The 20,165-nt window shown below is 46.6% G+C and overlaps 1 protein-coding gene across 3 annotated transcripts in view; it reads left to right on the forward strand.

Moving 5' to 3' along the window:
• SPON2 (spondin 2) overlaps window positions 1-20,165 on the forward strand; it is a 34,013-nt gene that overhangs the window by 3,221 nt on the left and 10,627 nt on the right. For 2 of the 3 annotated variants that reach the window (XR_012238302.1, XM_073610952.1), the window contains exons 2-4: window positions 4,438-4,660; window positions 14,027-14,250; window positions 19,436-19,627. Coding sequence is in view for 2 of the 3 variants with exons in the window: in XM_073610952.1 (XP_073467053.1) it covers window positions 4,450-4,660; window positions 14,027-14,250; window positions 19,436-19,627 (627 nt within the window). In the remaining variant the exon portion in view is untranslated. Of the gene's footprint in view, window positions 1-4,366; window positions 4,661-14,026; window positions 14,251-19,435; window positions 19,628-20,165 lie in introns of those variants that run through there. The other variant, XM_073610953.1, reaches the window with a different exon arrangement.

Consider the following 20,165-nt stretch of genomic DNA (forward strand, 5'->3'; position numbering starts at 1 on the left):
AAACAGCGACAGCTCAGCAATCGTTCCAGAGCGGCGCCAGGCCACATATTAAAGAGAAGCACTCCAGTAGTGTAATATTGTAAAAACACTCTTCCCTTTATTAATAAAAAAGTTGCACTCATATGTTTACAGGGATATCAGGCATATAACAGACGTGGCGAACGCCGACAGACCGGGCCGAACGAGAATGATTGCTGAGATGCCTCTGTTTGATTGCTGGAGCTGGTTGTTCACCAAATCTTAAAGTGACCAATCTTAAAGTGACCTTACTGCCTACCTGAGTTGTTAGATTGTCTTTGTAAGATAAGCGTATGTTGACCACTCTTATCAGTGGGTCACACGATATCTGGTAAGCAGTGCATGAGAGTGAAGGGTATCCCCTGGCTTTGTTGTTGTGGGATCACTGAAACAGGAGCTTTCAGCTTTTTTGTTTGGACTTTCTTTTGGACTTTATTTGATTATTAACCTCCCTGACGGTATTCCTGAGTGTGGCTCGGGGTGGATTTTCAGCACCATAAGCGGTAACCCCGAGCCAGACTCGGGATCGCATCGCAGGATCCAGGTACAGCTTACTTACCTTGTCCCCAGGATCCTGCGATGTCCTCCGCTCGATCCATGACGGAGCCGAGCTCCGTTCCCTGCGAGTGTTGCGACACACGGGGATGGAGAACCGCGCCAAATTCAAAAAGTAAAACACACAATACATATACAGTACACTGTAATCTTACAGATTACATTACTGTATCAATTTACTTCACATACCTTTTGTCCCTAGTGGTTTGTCCCGTGCTCTGCATGCAGTTTTATATTATAAAAACTGTTCTTTCTGCCAGGAAACTGGAGATTGTCCATAGCAGCCAAAACCGTCCCTTTACGTCAAAAGTGGTTTTAGACCAGCTAGAAAACAGTGATAATAATTTAGAATCACTCGTAGAATTGAGCGATAGTGATTTGTGGGGAAATCAAACACTGAAAGTAATGACAGCGACAATTCTACAACTGAACAAATTTCTGTGTTTTCGATTTGATTACATTATTGAATAAGTTTTATTATTATATATTATTATTTGTTATAATTATTTATAGTTATTTATTATTTTATAATTTATGATTTTGTTTTTCAAACTTTATCATACCCGGGATGTCTACTAGACTCTTGTTTGGACAGATTTAAGTGAGTTATTCCTAAGAATTACAGGCCTACAATATAAAAGGCCAAATTTCCATGCAAAACAATGTACTGCTTTCAGCATCAAAAATCTGAAATAATCATACCGCCAGGGAGGTTAATACACAATTCTCTTCTTTATGAACCATTAGTGTTTACTTATCTATATATGTTGTTTAATATTTAAGCGCTGCACTTTTGTTTTTATCACTTTTATGATATGCCAGACTTCAAAAATGTGTTTTTTAAGCTCTGTTACTAAGTTTTTAACTTTTAATTTTCCAAGGCCTGTACTTTAAACATGCTTATGAATAGAAGGCAATAGTCCTGATTTACTAAAGTGTTAAATGCATCAGTGTTCAAGTGTAGAAGCTCTATTATGGTCAACACGGGCTCACTTTACCTCACTTACAATCAGTAAGTAGGCCCATAGGACTACAACTGAAGGACATAGAAAGGTACTCCAGGTCATTCCTGTCATGACCTAAATGCCCAGGCTAAATTTAGCAGTAGAAGCATGTAGTGATTAACTTGGCTTTTCCGTAATATGTCATTTGCATGCCTAATGTAATTTAGTCAATTAGTAATTTAGATATGATTAGAGTATTCAAAGATAAACAAATAACAAAATATTTATAAAAAAATACATAAAAAATAATAATAATAATTATATATATATTTATATCTATATATCTATATCTATATATCTATATCTATATATCTATTATCTATATATATATCTATATATCTATATATCTATATATATATCTATATATATCTATTAATATTATATAGGATTTATATAGCGCCGACAGTTTACGCAGCGCTTTACAGCATTACAAAGCAGACAGTACAATTTCAATACAATTCAATACAGGAGGAATCAAAGAGCCCTGCTCGTTAGAGCTTACAATCTAGGAGGGAGGGTCAAGTTATACAAAAGGGTAATAGCTGTGGGGGATGAGCTAAAGGAATAAGAATTATTTTGAAAACAATTTTTTAGTAGAGAGAAGAAAGGTTAGAATGTTTGACAAGCAGGGCCAGGACAAGGGTAGGAGGGGTGGCTGCCCTGGGCTCTATGGTATCATGTGAGGTGGGGGGCGCCACTAGGAGATTGGGGGGGGGGGTTGTGTTGAAAGGGGGAATTTGGGGTTTGGCAGGGGGTAAGTATTGCTCTAGAAAGGGAAATTGGGGGGGGGGGGTGCTAAGAGTGGTGATCTAGGGGGATTTGTATTGGGAGGGGGATGGGGGGAAGATTTGTGCTAGGAGAGGGGATTTGGGGGGAATATGTGGTGGGAAGGAAAGGGTTTGAGGTGGGGAGAATTGATGTGAAATTTTAGGGGTAGAGGATTTGTGCTAGGTGGGGTGAAATTTTTTTTTTGGGGGGGGGGGGCATTTGATCTACAGGGATTTGGGGGATGGGTGGCAAAGATTTGTGCTGAGAAGGGGGATTTCAGCAAAGGATGGATTTGTACTGGGAGGAGGAGGAATTTATGCTTAGAGGGTAAGCATACAGATTGGTGCTTTTGTGGGGGGAATTTTGCTGACACATAGAGATGGGCTCGGGTGAATTCAGGATCTTAGTCCCAACTGACCTGCCCGATCCCGCCAGGAAGCTCACACTGCACACCGCTAATCACAGGCAGTGAGAGATTTCCCGATCTGTGCAGCTGCAGACAGGGAAATGTCTCACTGCCTGAGATTAGCACTGTGCAGTGCCGGCTTCCAGGTGGGATCGGGCAGGTGGGATCCCGAACACGCCCGAGCCCATTCCTACTGACACATAATGCTCATACATCTTGGAGGGGGGGCGCAGTTTGGCATGTTTGTCCTGGGCTCTAGATGACCTTGTCCCGGAACTGGTCACAAGGACAGGAAGTGGGTGAATTTCCCAAATGGGGGGTCACAAAAATATTGACCTGCTACTACACTTAAATGCCTTTCAAAAGAACTATAGGCAAAACTTTTTTTCTTTCTTTTTTTTTTGGGATAAAATAAGGGAGGGTCATAACCCCTGTCTGTTTATTTTTGGTCATTTGTGTTCCAATGGGGAGATTTACCTGCACTTCCTGTCCCATAGCCAAAATAGGAAGTGAGAGGAAATCATTGCAAATTAAGGGAATCGCTTGGGGAACCCAGGTCACCAGAACTAGGGGAGGAAGATTGGAAGATTTCCCCTATATTATTTTTCTGGGGACAACCCAAAATCTGGGATTTTCTTTTACTGTTAACTTCAATGATAATGGCAAACAGGACTAACAGAGAGAAGAATCTTCCTACCGGGGGCACAGACAGCAATACAAACTGCCAGGTGTTCTAATCCCCCTCCACTCTATCCAAAACAAAAAAATGCCTTTAGTTGTACTTTAAAGTGGTTGTAAACCTAGTTACACCACTTTTACCTACAGATAAGCCTATAATAAGGCTTACCTGTAGCTACTGGAAAATCTCCTAAACCGCCACGGTTTAGGAGATATTTACCATATACGCTTGCGCCGACGTCATTGGCACATGCGCGCTGAAGAAAGGTCACAATCGTGCCATTTCTAAAGGGCCCATGCCATGACCGGCGGCTCCCGCGTGCGGGAGTGACGTCACGCGACTCCGGCCAGTCACAGAGCCTGAGTCCACGGCCCCGGAAGGAAGAGGGGGAAGATGGATGCGGCCACCAGCGAGGACAGCTGGGACATTGCAGGCTTCGTTTGCAGGTAAGTGCAACATAATGGGCTAGTATGCGGTACATACTAGCCCATTATGCTTTTACTTTTCAGGGGGAAAAAAGAGGAAGTAAAACCCATCAGGGTTTACTTCCTCTTTAAGACATATCCCCCCTACATTGAGGTTCCTGTTGATCACCATTAGAAGAGTAGGTGGTCACATCCACCTTTTTCCTGAAGGTGGCTCGAGCTGTACCCCACTAAATTAGCTCCATAGTCTTTTGAACCCAGATTCATTGGCTCGTGCATCACAGGCAGTATCTCCACCCCTGGATATGAATATTATTGAAAACTATATTGTTTTTGAGAATGACTTGCCCTTTAAAGTTAAGTCAGCTGCTGGACATTTCTCCTTGTGGAAAATTCTGTTTCTATGCTAAAACCAAAGTCAAACTTTTGCTAAAGATTAATTGCATTTGGAATTGATGCTCTGCAATCTAGAACTCTGCTGGAACACTTTGGGCTGCTTCTAAGCAGAAATGTTTTGCAGATGTTTTGGGAAGTCACAGAAAATATTCATGTCTTGCTGTGTCTTTGTGTGTGTTTCTGCAGAGGACGGAAAACATGAATCTCGTGAGCAAGTTCTGCAACTTCGTCCTGACGGCGCTATTGATTGCGGGTTATTGCAGCTGTCTTCCTTTGAGCGAAGATGCTATTTGTACCGCAGAGGAGATTGCTAAGTATAGCATCATCTTTACTGGCAAATGGAACCAGGCATCCTTCCCCAAACAATATCCTTTGTACAGGCCCCCGGCACAATGGTCATCATTGTTAGGTAAGTGATTATACACTATCCACACACCTCTGTGTTAGACTGTCGAAGATCTCATCTAGATAATGTGGGAATGGAGCAATTACACCAGCAATGGTCTTATGCCGCCTTGACCAAATCTCAGAGGGTTTCGTTCCATCCACTGTGATTAGCAGGCCTGTCTGATGTGTCAATCAAAATTCTTGGTCATTCTGCTGTAACGTGTGGCCTTTATAATGATGTATCTCTCTCTGTTACCTGCTTTGTCTGTGCTACACAATGGGTGTACTTTACTGCTCCTTTCCACAATGAAAGACTATCATTTGGCTGACAGGTTAAAAACAATGTACTCCCTGTGTGCTTGATATCTCAACAAATGCTGATCAAAGTAAAGCTGGGTACACACTATCAGTTTTTTTTTTCATTCAACCCAGCGGACTAAACTAAAAAAAAGACTGAAGAGCTCAGGAGGAGATCCTGTACTAACTATCCGATGTTAGTACAGCAATCTCCCACGCTGAGCTTATGTGTGCTGACTGGGGGACGCACCCCCCCCGCCAACCCCCTCCACCAGAACACACCGGTCACTAAGTCATTGGCTAAGAGTGGTGATCGGATGCCGGCAGACCTTTTTCGGTCAACAGAAGCCGGACGTTGACCCGACTCCTGTCGGACCAGCTGACATACACATGGACTGAATGTTGTCTGGTTTAAATTGAACCGGCCGATACTGCCTGATATTTGGCCTGTGTGTATGGCCCTTTAGACTGTAAAGCTGGCCATAGATGGATCATAATCAGGACTGTCTATATTTCATCCATGTCCATTCCTGTTCCAGAAAGGTGAATCTAATGATGGACTTCTCTCAAACCAGCTTGTTGGAAAATTTTCCTTTGATCTGATTAAGGTATTCTGACAGCAGAGAAGTCCCTGCTGTCAGAATACAATAACACAGCAGGGAGAATTCCTCCATCCACTTTGCGTGTGTGAATTTGAGCAATTCATTCAGTTTTTTTCGATCATCCTACTGGCTGCCTGAAAAAAAACAGTCCATGTATGGCCAGCCTTAGGGCTTGATCACACTTGCTTTGCTCTTTGAAGAGTGATCTGCATTGACAGGCCTTGGGGTTTGTTCACATGTGCGGGCAGAGGGCAGTAAAACCGTGTGGCTGAGCCTCCGTTTTACTGCCTGCTACTGCCCACCTGAGCACGAACATAAGGCTGCTTTCTAATCACTCCTGCAGCCCTTCTCAACCACAGTTCCATGGAACTTTAAGTTTCCTTCAGAGTAGACTTGGCAAATAATTTTAAGTGTTCCTCCAATGTAAAAAGGTTGGGAAAGGCTGTTCTAGAGTAAACAAAGAACACATGCACTGGATAAAGAGGAGGCAAAATGTAGTGACTTGAACAGCCTTACTGCTTCTTTTGCAAGCTTTCAGCATGAATTGCTCCATGATGAAAGTAACTATAGAGGTCAGTGAGGGCTTTTTTTTTATAAAGCCTATTTATGTTTTGTAAAGTGTAACTGAAGGCTAAAGAAAATAACATATATAGGGTCGGTTCACACATGGGCAACACGACTTTAGCGCGACTTTGTACCGCGACTTCAACGCGGCTTCAGCGCGACTTTAGCGCGACTTCAGCGCGACTTCGGCAAATTACGAGGCGACTTGAAGTCGCCTCCATGACAGGCGACTTCGCCTGTGGCCAATCACGGGGCAATCAGCTCTCTGGGAGGGAGGGGGGGAGGGAGGGGTTTTCCCTGCAAAGTCGCTTGACTTTACAGAGAGATCCGACTTGGAGGCGACTTCCATTGATTTCTATGGTACAGGTCGCCTACCAAGTCGGATCAAAGTAGTACAGGGAGTACGCTCTGAAGTCGGAGCGACTTCAGTAGCGTCTATTAAGACGCTAGCGTTCACTCCCATTCAAACTATTTCTGGGGCGACTTGGGGCGACTTGAGGGCGTACAAGTCGGATCCCAAGTCGCCCCAGTGTGAACCGAGCCTAAGTTTCAATTTGCAAGTGTTACATTCTGTTTCCTAAACTTTTGTGTACATTTAGTCCCCATCAACACCTTAGAATAATTGCATGGATGCCTGTTTGTATCCATTTTCTGTGACTACAGTTCATTCTGTTTTTTTAATATCTCCATTTGTAGTCACATGTCCAGATGCACTGAGAGCAGAGAGTGCAAGTGAAAAAGAGTGATAGACCTGAGTGAAAGAGCACATCCCCGGCAACCCTTCTGACGAGCATGTTCTTCCCTGCTGGCCACTGGCTGGTCCATATTTTAGCTGTGCTGTGTTGATCAGTTGCTTGATTACTGTTCCGGAAGCAGGTCTGAGAATGTAATCAAGCAACTGATGCACACGTAAAGTCTACACTTCTAAAGGGTGCCTGGGGATGTGTTCTTTCACACTGGTAATCAGCAGGAAGTTGACGTATCACTCCTCCTGCTGGCTGTTATGTAGAGCCAAAAATCAGCAGCTGCAGCTACAGAAATGAAAGGAGGATATGCACACATTTTCAAAGTAACAAAGTAATATTTCAACAATATTAATACATTTTGTGTCATTAAAACTGCTCTTTATTAATACTTAAAGCTGAATTTCAGCTATTTTACATAGTTACATTGTTCCAGCTTGGACCATGCATTTACCATATCATACCATACTATACATACTTCCCTCAGAAACCTGGAAATCATTGTATTAGTTCCACTACTACGGTATTCTCCACTAGCTTCTGGCTCCTGTGTCAAGCGGCTGCACTGTTGCATTGTGAACACAGGAAGTTGTCTGCTCAGCACAGGTGCCGTTCAGAGAACACTTTACACTTTGTATTTTCTCAATAATCTGATTGGATAAAATGGAGATTATGACGTCACTTCTCCACCACGTCCAATCAGAGCATGCTTTGCATCCATTCAGAAAATGCAAAGAGTTCTCTGAACCTGTGCCAAGCAGGCAACTTCCTGTATTCACAATGTAGAAGGGCAGCCACTTGACACGAAACCCGGAAGCAAGTAGAGATCACTGGAGTAGAAGTGTCTACTAATTTACAGCTTACTTGGGGATCGGCCAGGTATCTTATATGCATACTGTAACCAAAAATCATGTAAACGTCAGGTGCCGCTCCAAGCAGTTATCCTATAATGCTCCAGTGACTCACATTGATTAAGGATGCCAGCCTTGAAAGAGCCTGTCTTGGCTCTATGTACACTTATAGAAAGAGGAGTATGAAATGCCGCACTCCAAAGAAACAGCCTAAGTATGGAAAAAAATGAAAGCAGCTTCAGCCCAGCTCCTCCCAGGCCACACACCTGACATGTTTCGCCCTGCCCACAGAGCTTAGTCATATGACTAAGCCCTGTGGGTGGGCGAAATGTGTTATGACTAAAGGATTCGTCACCCTTTGTCCTTACAAATTTAGAATAAAGACACGGACTGAGTGACATGGGTTTTATACGGCCACAGCAGCCAATTTCATTAACCAAAGGATAAAATAACATAACGCTAAAACATACCAATGAGTGTACATTCAACAATGTAATGCCCAACAACAAGAGGTCTTTGGGTGTCCTTAAGGCACAATTTTAACTGGAATCGTCCATGTCCTCAGCCGCGCCCCAACCGGCTCGAAAACGTTCTGACATCACACATAATTCCATATTCTCCTCCCCCAGGAGACCTTGCTCTTGGGAGAACCACCGCTAACCAAGTGGAAGCGCCATACCTTAGATGGGCCTCACACTTTTGTAACCATGTAGTTACTGACCCCCCAAAGACCCCTTGACCCACCACATGAGCTTGAGTGACACTTCATTCAAGCAAATCCCTCCACACCTGCAGCGCCCTCAGCACGTCCTCCTGTAGGGCCAAAGACCAAATATCTGTCCCTACTACATTCAGGTGAACACCATCGTCCCTCCAAAAGCGGACAGACTGATCCTCCAGCTCCCGGTGACAAACCACTATGCCCCCGAGCTTACCCACAAACCCACCCGCCTACTTCTCTGTTAAACTTAAGTCTCGCCATGTTCCGATGACCAAGCCACGATGTCTGACCATACAATGATGCATCCGGGAAAATCAATCATCGAGCATAAACGTCAAATATGACATCCCTCACCAGGTCCCTGGCGGCCCGGACCCCCAACTCATTACCCCTAACCTGCAGCACTAAACATTCAGGGGCCTGTTGACTCTAGAATAGTAATGAAATGCAGGGAGAACCCGGCCCCACATCATGCCCCGAATCCCCAGCCAATTCAGACTAGCCTCACTCCATAAACTGCTAAGTTGCCTCCCCTCAGGATGAGAATCAGCCCACACCGCCCCCCAAAAACATAGGAATCCCCCAAGATTCAGACAAAACCAGGAGGAAGATCTGAAAGAAAACAAAAGAAAACAGAGAGCCACACGAAAACTCACAATGCAAAGAACAGCTGACAATTTCAGAGCAAATGAGGGCAAACATAAATCTTAAAACGATCAGACTCCCACCTCCCTATGCGTCTCACATCCTGAGGGTCCCAACCCCATCTAGCAGCCGCCCCCACATGAAAGGAATGAGTATAGAACTGGGAAAGCCCCGCTGCCCACCCCAGCAAAACAGTGGCGAAAAAACAGTGAAAACTGAAATTGCGACAAGGACAATCCATCCTTGTGCAGAAAAAAGGAACCAAGTGCCGACCCCCTCGCCTTGACAAAGCGCTGAACAGAAGAAACTGAGCAAACCAAGTCTGGCAGCGCCGGAAACAAGGACACAGTAACCCCCTTTCCCAACTGATCAGTTTTAGATTTCCCAATATAAATCCGGATGCAGTGGTCAGCCACTGTCATATCCGAGGCTCGCAGCCCACCCACACCACACCTGTTCTTGCTAACTAGTTCCCCAATCCGGAATGCCCTAAAAAAGGCTTGTGCAAAAGCTACAGTGTACAGCCGCACCTCAAAAGCAGAGGTACAGACCCTGGGCAACTCTTCCACTAATTCCTGACGCAAATCAAATGAGACCGGGCGCCTGGTATCTAGCTGCACCCTCAAGCGCTGAAAACCCTGCATGGCCTGTCTCATCATAAAGTCTTTGATAACATCAATCAAGCCATGCATCCAGAAGAGGAAAGCTAAAGCGGCCAAGCCCCTGTTCAGTTTCGAAACTGATGTGCCCCTGGCAAATTCCGTCCCGATAAAATACAATAGCAAAGACAACTGATCCGGGTTGGAAAAACAACCACCGACCCAACTTACCAAAGCGGACCACTCACCCCAAACCGACGAATATGCAGCCCACATACCCTTCCTCACGGATCGACGTAACAGCTCCCCTGCTAATCCAACGCCAGTCTTCACAGCTGCTCGTGACAAGGAACCCCCGCTGTTCCCCTGCAGGTGCCAGCCTTCGGAACCTCTCCCACTGAAAACGAGACAATGAATCAGCAATAGAATTCAGAACACCTGGGACATGAACAATTTGCACAAAAACAATTCAGACTTAAACACCGCAAGACAAGGTGACGCCGGTGATGACGAAGGCAGACAAGCTGGATACAACTTCCACCACCCCCATGTTGCGCAATAAAAACAAATTCAATGATCCCGCAACTGAGAGCCATAGGCATGATTCAGCGGGCAAAATTAAGCATACCCAAGGACTGCAATTGCGCAAGCCTAACCTTGTTCGCTGTCTTGACCTCATCAACCACCCGACATTCCATCATTCGCGTGTAATAACAATAATAATAACAATACCCCAGAATTGTATGACCATGGCAGGACCCTCCGTGAATTTAGGCGCTAGAGGAATCCCAAACCATTTTGCAATATATTCCAAAGTGTGTAACAAAACAGAACAAACCAAGGAATCTGGCGGGCCAATGCAAAGGAAATCGTCGAGTGTATCACGATCATACCTGCGTCTCCTCCCGCACCACCCATTCAACTAAGGTGCTAAAAACCTGAAAAGACGAGCAGGAAATGAAACAGCCCATTGGGAAACAGCAGTCAAAAAGAACTGCCCAACCCAAAACAACCCAGCAAATGTTGACTCCCAGGTTGAACTGGCAGCAAGCGAAAAGCAGATTCGATATCTGTCTTCGCCAACAACGATCCCTGGCCGTAACGTTGCACCCACCTGACTGCGGCACTAAACGATGTATACGACACCGCAGCCAAGTCCGGAGAAATGGCATCATTCACCGAAGCTACAAATGGTGTATTAACCTAATTTTTGTTGGGTTCCTTTTCGGGGACCACCCCCAACGGAGACACATACAAAGACGAACTGGGCAGAAGGTCGAATGCCATTCTCTCAAGTTCCACCTCTTTTGCCAATTTGTCAGAAACAAACTGAGAAAAATGCCGCACAGATTTCAAATACCAAGGCCATGATGATGGAGCCACCAGCACATAACACGGAACGCGAAAGACACAAGCAAAACCATCGGCCAGGAAATTTGCCGCCTCCCTCTGTGGACATCCACCTAGATATGGTACCATCGCGGGAAGGCATACCGGTGCCCTCCCTCTTTGAAGCAGACTCATCGGGTCGGGACTTCCCTCTCTTAAATCATTTGGCATAACTGTGTGAGCCCCTGCAACCAGAGCACACATGGCGGAAATGACAGGCCACGCCAAGAAGGCATGACCCCTCGCTGAACTGCCAATAAACTCCTTTTTTAAGCTTTGCTGACTGTCCAGAAGCACCCACACCGCCGCCCCCCCCCCCCCCCCCGTAAAAGGGCTGCCCTGGAGCCCTCGTTGGAGCCATGAGCTTCATCCAAAGCCCAATGTCCTTATGATCCCAGCACAAGCCAGGCCGCAAAGCCTTCCGCTGGTGGAACTGCTCATCATAACGCAGCCAAGCAGTGCCCCCGTAAACTCTATACGCTTCCCCAATGGCGTCAAGATAGCAAAAAGAGTGGAGAACAATTTTCCGGTGCCTTTTCGCCAAAGACGCTGACCAAGATGGCAAAAGCTTGAAGCCAATTAGAAAAGTGGGGGGGATAAGCCACCAGCAGCGCTTCGCCTCCTCCTCTTTCTTGCTATTGTCTGCCTTACCCTACTCTATATTAAATTTCTCCCTCAAGGCAAGAGGGAGAATATTTCAACATACTTCCGCTTACAGATTTTGTCCCTGACATCCTGCTTAAGATGGACCCCCAGCAGGCCCTCAAAGCACACGAAAATCTCGCACTTTTGGCGCATCCGCCAACCGCACCCTATCCTCCGTGGTCTCCTTTGCCTTGAGGGGTTCCGACCCCCCAGCCGCCTCCGTCTGTGATGCAAATGTAACACTGGAGACGGAGGACACGACTGCCTCAGTCCCGACGGCTGCCTCTCTGCGGCCCTACGAATCAGGCTCCACCGTGTCCCTCCCCCCCGTAGATATCATCCCTGCTGAGGGAGGTGAAGAAGGAACCACCATGCCCACACTACCTGTTGCAGGAGCAGCAGGGGCCCATTCCCTCGCAGGCCTCTGGAATGAGGAAGAAGACTCAGCCCGGTCACAACGGGCCAATAACTCCCGAAAACCTGCAAAAAATGCGGGCAAAACCGGCACGGCGCCGGGGCCCCGACAACAGATCCTGAAGAAAACCGCAAGTCTGGGGGCCCCTGAACCTCCTGCCCGAAAGAACCCCATGTGGAATGCCTAAACTAACCCTGACAACTAGAAACAGACATAAAGTGTGACTTACCAGGCTGCAGCCACGCTGAACCATGACCAGCCATTCATCTGGATCCCAGCTGGCTCCGTAAGGCAGGGCGCCTGTCTGTAGACCACCTGTCATCATCTTTGCTGGTGACCTCACCGGATTCGGCAGAAGATTCCCGTTGCGTCAGCGTCCCTTGCACCCTGCGTTTTGGCGACTCTGGCTCAGGGCTCCCGGAAGCATCATCGTCTGCCCCAGCTGTATCTCGCAAGGATGATGAGCTGCGGGGTACCTTAGAACCCCCAGCTGCAGCAGGGACATGCTGTCACTTTAAGGGGGCGAATCCCCCAGCATGAGTCTCCGGCCTTCTGCCACTGTCATTACCAGGCTGCAGTGGCGCTGGAGGACAAGCATCCAGGGCAGATGATCTCCTGCCGGGAGCAGCTAAGGGGCCGCGACCCCCCCCCACTGCGTGTTCCTGATCATCTCCCACGCTGAGCCGCCACCCCGCTTGGCACCTCAGCAGGGGGGGCGCCGCAAGCTCCAGTACCTGAAGAGAGGAGAAGGAGGGAGAGTAAGAGCAGGATGCCCCCTCGGGTCCCGCCAGCGGAAAGGATTCCTCCCAGGGCCGCCGCTTGGACTGGGAGCACGAAGCCCTGCAGCAGGCCCTGGAGGGTCCCTATGACAGGGGCTCCTACCTTGACGCTGGACCCGGGGGACAGGTGAAGGACTGAGGCACTCAGGAGGGAGAACCCTCCTAGCCTGTTTCCACTCCGGGGCTGAAGTAGCAGGTGAGGGAGCCGCTCCTGACCCCCCCCCAGCATGTCCTATAGCTGCTCCTGCAGCCACTGCGGGCCCCGATCCTCCGCAGCGGTCCTGACTTGATCTAACAAGGCCTCCAAGTCGCTCATCATATGACTTTTCTTTAGGGGGGGGCGAAGCTGACACTGCTGATGCCTTGGAATGTGAGAGAACTACCTCACCACAAAGACCCTCTCATCTGAACCCCACCCCTTCAACCTCTGCCTCCAATCAGGTAAGGGCTATACCCCCATCAAACACACTGACCTAGCTGACCATTCCCTGACCCTGTTCCTCCCTTAGTCCTGCCACCCCTCCATCCATTTTCTCCACCAGGTCTCACTGTAGCATAGTCTGGAAGGAGTCTGGCTGAAGCCACGTTCATTTCTTTCCATACTTGGGCTATTTCTTTGGAGTGTGGCGTTTCATACTCCCCTTCATATGGTATATGCAAAGTTACATTGGTCCAAGCTAGAACAATGTAAACTATGTAAAAATATCCATTCCTGGAATTCATCTTTAATGTTATGAATGTGACTTTAGCACTCCTTTAGGAATATGTCAAAATTATCCTTTGGCTGTAGCTATATTGAAGTGAATGATGCTATATTTTCATATTTAATATAGCCCAGTATGTAGAACAAGCTTGTTCTTGTGCCTAATCTGGCCATTTATGAGGTCTCTGTTACACAGAATAAGGTAGACAGTGTTAATATACTGAGTGGTGAAGCAGAGATGGATGTGCTCATTTGTCGCTAGTGGTTGTTAAGTCTCTATTGATTTTACCTCGCTGCTCCCAACAAGTTAAATCCATTTTGCTGCGTTGATACTATCTCATGTGCTGGCGGTTGAGGCCTGCCGTGATTTACAAACAATTAATCTTGAAAAAGGCCAGTCGTACAACATGACCATCTACTCCTCTCATCTTTCAGGAGTGAGTCATAGCTCTGACTACCACATGTGGAAGAGGAACGATCATGCCAGCAATGGAGTAAGGGATTTTGCAGAAAAAGGGGAAGCCTGGGCCTTAATAAAGGAGATAGAGGCAGCTGGAGAGAAGATTCAAAGTGTCCATGGCATTTTCTCTGCCCCATCCATGTCAAGCGGAACTGGCCACGCATCAACAGAGTTTGAGGTCCATACCAGGCACCCTTATGTAAGTACCAGGTACCCCAAATGTAAGTACCAGGGTTTACTGTTTGCAGAGCAGTTGAAGCCATAAAGAAGGGTGAGAAAATATTCCTAAGCAGCACCCTATGTAGGTGGTACAATGATATCTTGGCCTCTTAGCTGCATCCTGCTGTGTACCTTAGGGAGGCAGAGCACCCACCTGCTGCATCTGCATGCACCTCCATCTCAAATACTGAGTTTGGCAATATAGGGATTAACAATTTGTACTACTTTTTGTGGATGCAGAATACCAGGAATGGAGTTACATAGAGGGAGCAGGCTTTGCTGACATTAAAATATCTGTAGTGCACCCCCTAAGGAGCTGCAAGTAGAATGGAATCCCCCACTAGGGTTGCCACCTCATTCCTTTAAACCCAAACACGTATTAATTACACAGGTACTGTGGCTGATTAAGGTGGTAATTAAATTCACTTGGTGCCTAATCTACATTAAATTAGCCTCAGAACCTGTGTAATTCATATGTGTTCGGGTTTAAATGGATGAGGTGGCAACTCTAAACCCCACTCTGCACAGCCAGGCACACCGCATATTCACAAGCACACTACAGTCTGGAAACAGTCTAGTTCTTTGGGTTTTTTTGTGTTTTATTTGAGCGGAATACACTTGGATGGGGATAGGGGTATTATGGGATGCCAATGTTTTAGCAGAACTCTTTAGGGTCACTTGATGCAATACAAAACTCTCAGGACCAGCTGGCACACTGTTAGGTGATCTGACAAAACGGCTCAGTCAGACGTAGCAAATGCCCATTACAGGCAGGGACCGCGGGCCCCTTGGTTGTGTAGCAAAGTCCTGGTGCCCAGCTGTCCTTCTGTGGCTACTGATTTCAGTGCCACCTCTTCAGGCACTGCCAGCCTCAGAGTTGAGATTCAGCTTACAAATGAGATCCAGCTTCTGACTTGAGATCCAGCCTCTGACTTGAGATCCAGCCTCACATGTGAGATTTAGCATTACATGACAAATCAATCCCCCCACAAGAGCTAGCCTTTCACGTGAGATTCAGCCTCACGCATGAGATTCACCCTCACATAAGAGATCCAGCCACACGCAAGAGTTCTAGATTCACAGATGAGATCCAGCCTCCGAATTGAGATCCAGCCTCATACATGAGATAAATCAAACCATCATCAATCTGTGCCTTTTATATCTGCCTGTAGTTTAGCTTTAAGCAAACTGTATTTTAGCCTCACCGGCCCTTTAAATTCCTCAGCTGTAATAGGTGTATATAGTATACAGATCGTGTTATTTTCACATACAGAGTATTGCTGACACCATAAAAACAGCACCACCAGCACCGAGGCAGCCTAGCAACAGACACAACAGTAAAAGAAACATTGCAAAAGATGAATCCTTCAGTGCTTTCATCACCAAGAATTCCTGGACCGCCCTTGTCAGCCTCTCCTTTCAGTACATTCTTCTCTGTCTTCTCATTTGCTTCATTACCAGATGAGCTGAGACACCCCGACGAGCACCCCATTGGTGCTTCTTGTAACCAGCTGTGGCTCCCATGCCATTTCCTAACCTGTAATATTCCGGCCATTCTCACCTTCCAATTCTCTTGAAAAAGTAAAATGATAATTGGACTTTAGATGCTTTTAAACTTTGCATCAAATTGTCACAATAAAGAGAACTGGAAAGAGGGAGCACCCAAATATTTCTTTGTGAAAAATATCAATGGTTGGGCTGAAACAGGTGAGCACCAAGACCTGCTGCCATGCAGGCAATGGAAATATTGGTGTCTCTTTTAGCCCCTCTCTTGTGCATGTGACTGGAGGTGTCTACCCTTCCCTCTAAGGTACTAGCTAAATGTGCCATGCACTATTTTGCTACCCTGTAAAAATGATCACCTAAAGCAGTGGTCTCCAAACTGCAGCCTGGGGGACCTTTGCTTGCCTTTTTCCAGCCCTTGGGGCACTATGCATCCCACTGACATCAACAATGGGGAACTAGTTCTCCCACTGACACCAACACTGGGGCACTATTCCTCTCACTGACACCAATAATGGGGCACTATTTCTCTCACTGACACCATTGATGGGGTACTATTCCTTCCACTGACACCAATGATGGCACACTATTCCTCCCACTGACACCATTCATGGGGCACTGTTCTACCCCCCTCCCCTATACCAAGAATGGGACACTGTTTACTCTCACTGATGCCAGGACATTTTCTATCCCCACTGGCCACAGTCCTACTCCCTAAAGTCTCAAGAACAGTAAACTGGCTCTTTGTTTAGAAAGTTTGGAGGCTCCTGACCTAAAGAACTGTGTCCCTCTGTTGTGTCTGTTTCCTCTCTCTTCTTACTGGCACCTTTCTGGTAATCTCCATTGGTGCCTCACCGTACATTCACGCTGTGCTGCCCTGTGCTGCTCCTCATCTGTTTGTTGGGCAGTCTATTTGTGGGCGAGGCCACAGGACCAGGGAATCAAACATTATGGTGGTTCCCCGGCATAAAGAAGAGCCATACACTGTGTGCTGTAATAAAAAGTCCTACTGTGCTGTCCCGTGTCACTGCACACCTTCACCTGATGTATATTGCATATACAGCAGGAGGGACACCGCCGAGCCCATGTCCTCTCCAGTCCAGCGTGACTCTGCCACCTCACTCCTAGTGACATAATGGGGTCCCGCCATGCACATACAGACCACATGCGCGCACTTGCTTAACTTCTTCACTATCCATGCAGCTAAGTTACAGTATGGTTCTGGAGTCAGATCACCGACCCCCTCGCTACTAGAGGACCCTCCACCATGCCAGGTACCGGCTGCAACGTACCTTGCACTAGTTAATGGTTACTCATAGCAAACACATTCCTCCTCCCGCTTATCTTTCCAAGTAGACACTTCATAGTGGCTTTTCTTCATACCCCACATGTGTTTTACTGTTTTTTCATACGCCAGAGACCATCATGCACCCCTTTAAATGTCTTCAGACGAGGCTTAAAAACAGTTGATGTAATGTTACAGAACATTTGTGGCAAAGTCCAACAAGTACATTCTAGTGTGACATAACCCTATCTAACTGACCTAAGCTGCCCAGGCATACCTTAACAAGAGATAGTCCATGACTGGCATCGTCCGAGTTTTGTCAGTTCTCCAGACTTCCGGTGTTCCGACAACTGGGCGCAGCAAACCCTCTTAGTATTCCATGTTGGTTTTGGCATCTCCGAGAGTGGGCCCATAACCCAGCCTTCCCCCTCTATTTATATCACAGGGTGGACAGGCAGGGCCCAAAAAAACAGGAACTGAGGTGCTAACAGTTAACCCCTTCCCCAGCCTGGGCAAGCCAGCTACCTAACTAATACACTGCAGGCAACCTGCCAACATAATTCTCTTTCTCCATTCCCTTGCTTTTATTTTATTTGCTTTCCAAATTCCCTTTTCTGGTTGCTCTGGTGGTCTCAGGAAATGGCACCTGGGAATCCAATGCTGTTGTCACCTAGTAGCGACACCAAAGTGTATTTATGTGTCCTTACTTAATCAAAAGCCACCAACTAAAATCAGAACTGCCCTGGAGGTTTGAATCAAATTTTTGTCTATGGTGAAATAATACACTAGACCAGCCTTCCTCAACCAGGGTTCCTGGAACCCTAGGCATAGGCGTTGTTAAGGGGTGGCTATTGAGGCTGGAGCCCCGAACGTGGGCCCAATATCTCTGAGTTGTCTAAGCGGGTCCAGCAGTCACTATAGAGAAAGGGAGAGAAAGGACGGACAGCAGCAGCGGCAGCTGCATTTTACCTTCTGTGTGATTCGCCCATTGCGGCACCACCCACTGCACTGACTGTTACCGGCGGAGTGATATGCCGCCCGGCCTGAGGAAAGCAACAGGAGATCAGGAGAACGGCGGCGGTGCTCGATTTCTCCTTGTATAAAGCCGGCGCGGCGACGCCCCCTTCTCCCTCTAGAGTCACGCTGTGTTAAGCAGCCAGCAGGAGAATGGAAAAACGGCCGTGGTGGCTGGGAGTGGGACAGAAGAAAAGATTAAAGGTACCAGGTCAGGTAGGTCAGTGTGTGTCAGATAGGTAGGTCAGTGTGTGTCAGGTAGGTCAGTGTATGTTAGGTAGGTCATAGTATGTCAGCCAGGTAGGTCAGTGCATGTCAGGCAGGTCAGTACGTGTCATGTAGGTCCATGTATATCAGCCAGATAGGTCAGTGCGTGTCAGGTAGGTCAGTGTATGTCATGTAGGTCAGTGTATGTCAGCCAGGTAGGTCAGTGTGTGTGTCAGCCAGGTAGGTCAGTGTATGTCAGCCAGGTAGGTCAGTGTGTGTCAGCCAGGTAGGTCAGTGTGTGTCAGCCAGATAGGTAAGTGTGTGTCAGCCAGGTAGATAAGGTAGGTAACACCCCCCCTTCACACAACCCCACCGCCTGTTGTCCCAGTGTATGTCAGATAGGTAGGTCAGTGTGTGTCAGGTTGGTCACTGTATGTCAGGTAGGTCAGTGCGTGTCAGGTAGGTAACACCCCCCCTCCACACAAATATGAGCTGACACTGAAACCTCAAGCAGTGTTGTCAGTTCCACGTGAGTTCACCTCTGTTGGACTACAGAACATCTCCCCCTCTCTCTTCATCTCTATTACAAGGTTTTCTATAGTTCAACAGATGAGAACAGGGCAGAGCTGAAAACACTGATCTGGATTTCATTGCTACAGAGGAATTGTGTTGTCAAACAAGCAGTTAGAAGCCCAGTGGGTTTCCTGCAGGATCAATAGGCATCTTTTGTACTTGCAGAGTTTTTAATGAGATAAAACATGTAGATCTAGATACTCAGACATACACATAACCATACTTGCTTCCACCCTAGTGTTAGCCAGGGCCACATTCATGATTAGAACAGCACAATGGATACTGACAATAGGCCAATGTGGTGTGGGGAAGTCTTTTTCCCTTTGATTTAATTGAAGCCTTGATATGTGCAGTACCATACATAGTCCTGAGAAGCTCACAGGTCACAGGTAATCCCCCTTGTCTGTCAGCTACTGCCACTAAATTAGATCACATCCAATGGCAGATTTGTAGGAGGGTGGCTAAGGACCAGCCAGTACTCATCCTCAGTACAGTAATGTAATAAACATTGGTACATAGCAACTGCACCATTTCAATGAATTCCAAATCTCAATTCATTGACCTTCTGTTCTCCTACCACTAGGTTTCGTTTATGGTGAGGATTGTACCGAGTCCGGACTGGTTTGTGGGAGTGAACAGCCTAAACCTGTGTAATGGTAAACAGTGGAAAAAGTCAATTACACTAGACCTCCATCCCTATGATGCTGGAACAGACAGTGGATTCACATTCTCTTCTCCAAACTTTGCTACCATCCCCCAGGGCACGGTCACAGAGGTATGTCTTAATATACCATCAGGCACAGTGGGCACCATCTTGTTCTTTTGGATGTCAAGAATTGTGTGTCTACAGGTCACAGTGATGGAAATCCAGCCTTGGGAATACATATAAACTTAAAGAAAAAACTCCTCCCTGCAAAAAAAAAATACTTACCTGCTGCTCACACCACTGATTAGAGCTGCACGATTAATCGTCAAGAATCGTTATCTCGATTTTTTTTCCCTGTTGCGTTCCTTTCTATGCAGAGAATTTTCTCTGCTCTGCTAAAGCCCACAGCTGTCAAAAGAAAGGAAAAAAGAAAACGGGCAGTCTGCCAAGAATCACAACATTCTTTAGCAGTGGAACTTAAGTATAAACATTGTAAAATTTGTCCTTTAGATCAAAGGAATACACTTTGGTGTGTAAATGAGGGAAGTTTAACAAATTAAACACTAAACCTTTTTCTGACATTTGTTAGTTTCAAGTTAAAATCATTTTTTTTTTTTGCTATATATATATATATATATATATATATATATTTTAGTAGAGACCCTAG

Source organism: Aquarana catesbeiana, linkage group LG01 (genome assembly GCF_042186555.1).
Source record: "Aquarana catesbeiana isolate 2022-GZ linkage group LG01, ASM4218655v1, whole genome shotgun sequence".
NCBI lineage: Eukaryota > Metazoa > Chordata > Amphibia > Anura > Ranidae > Aquarana > Aquarana catesbeiana.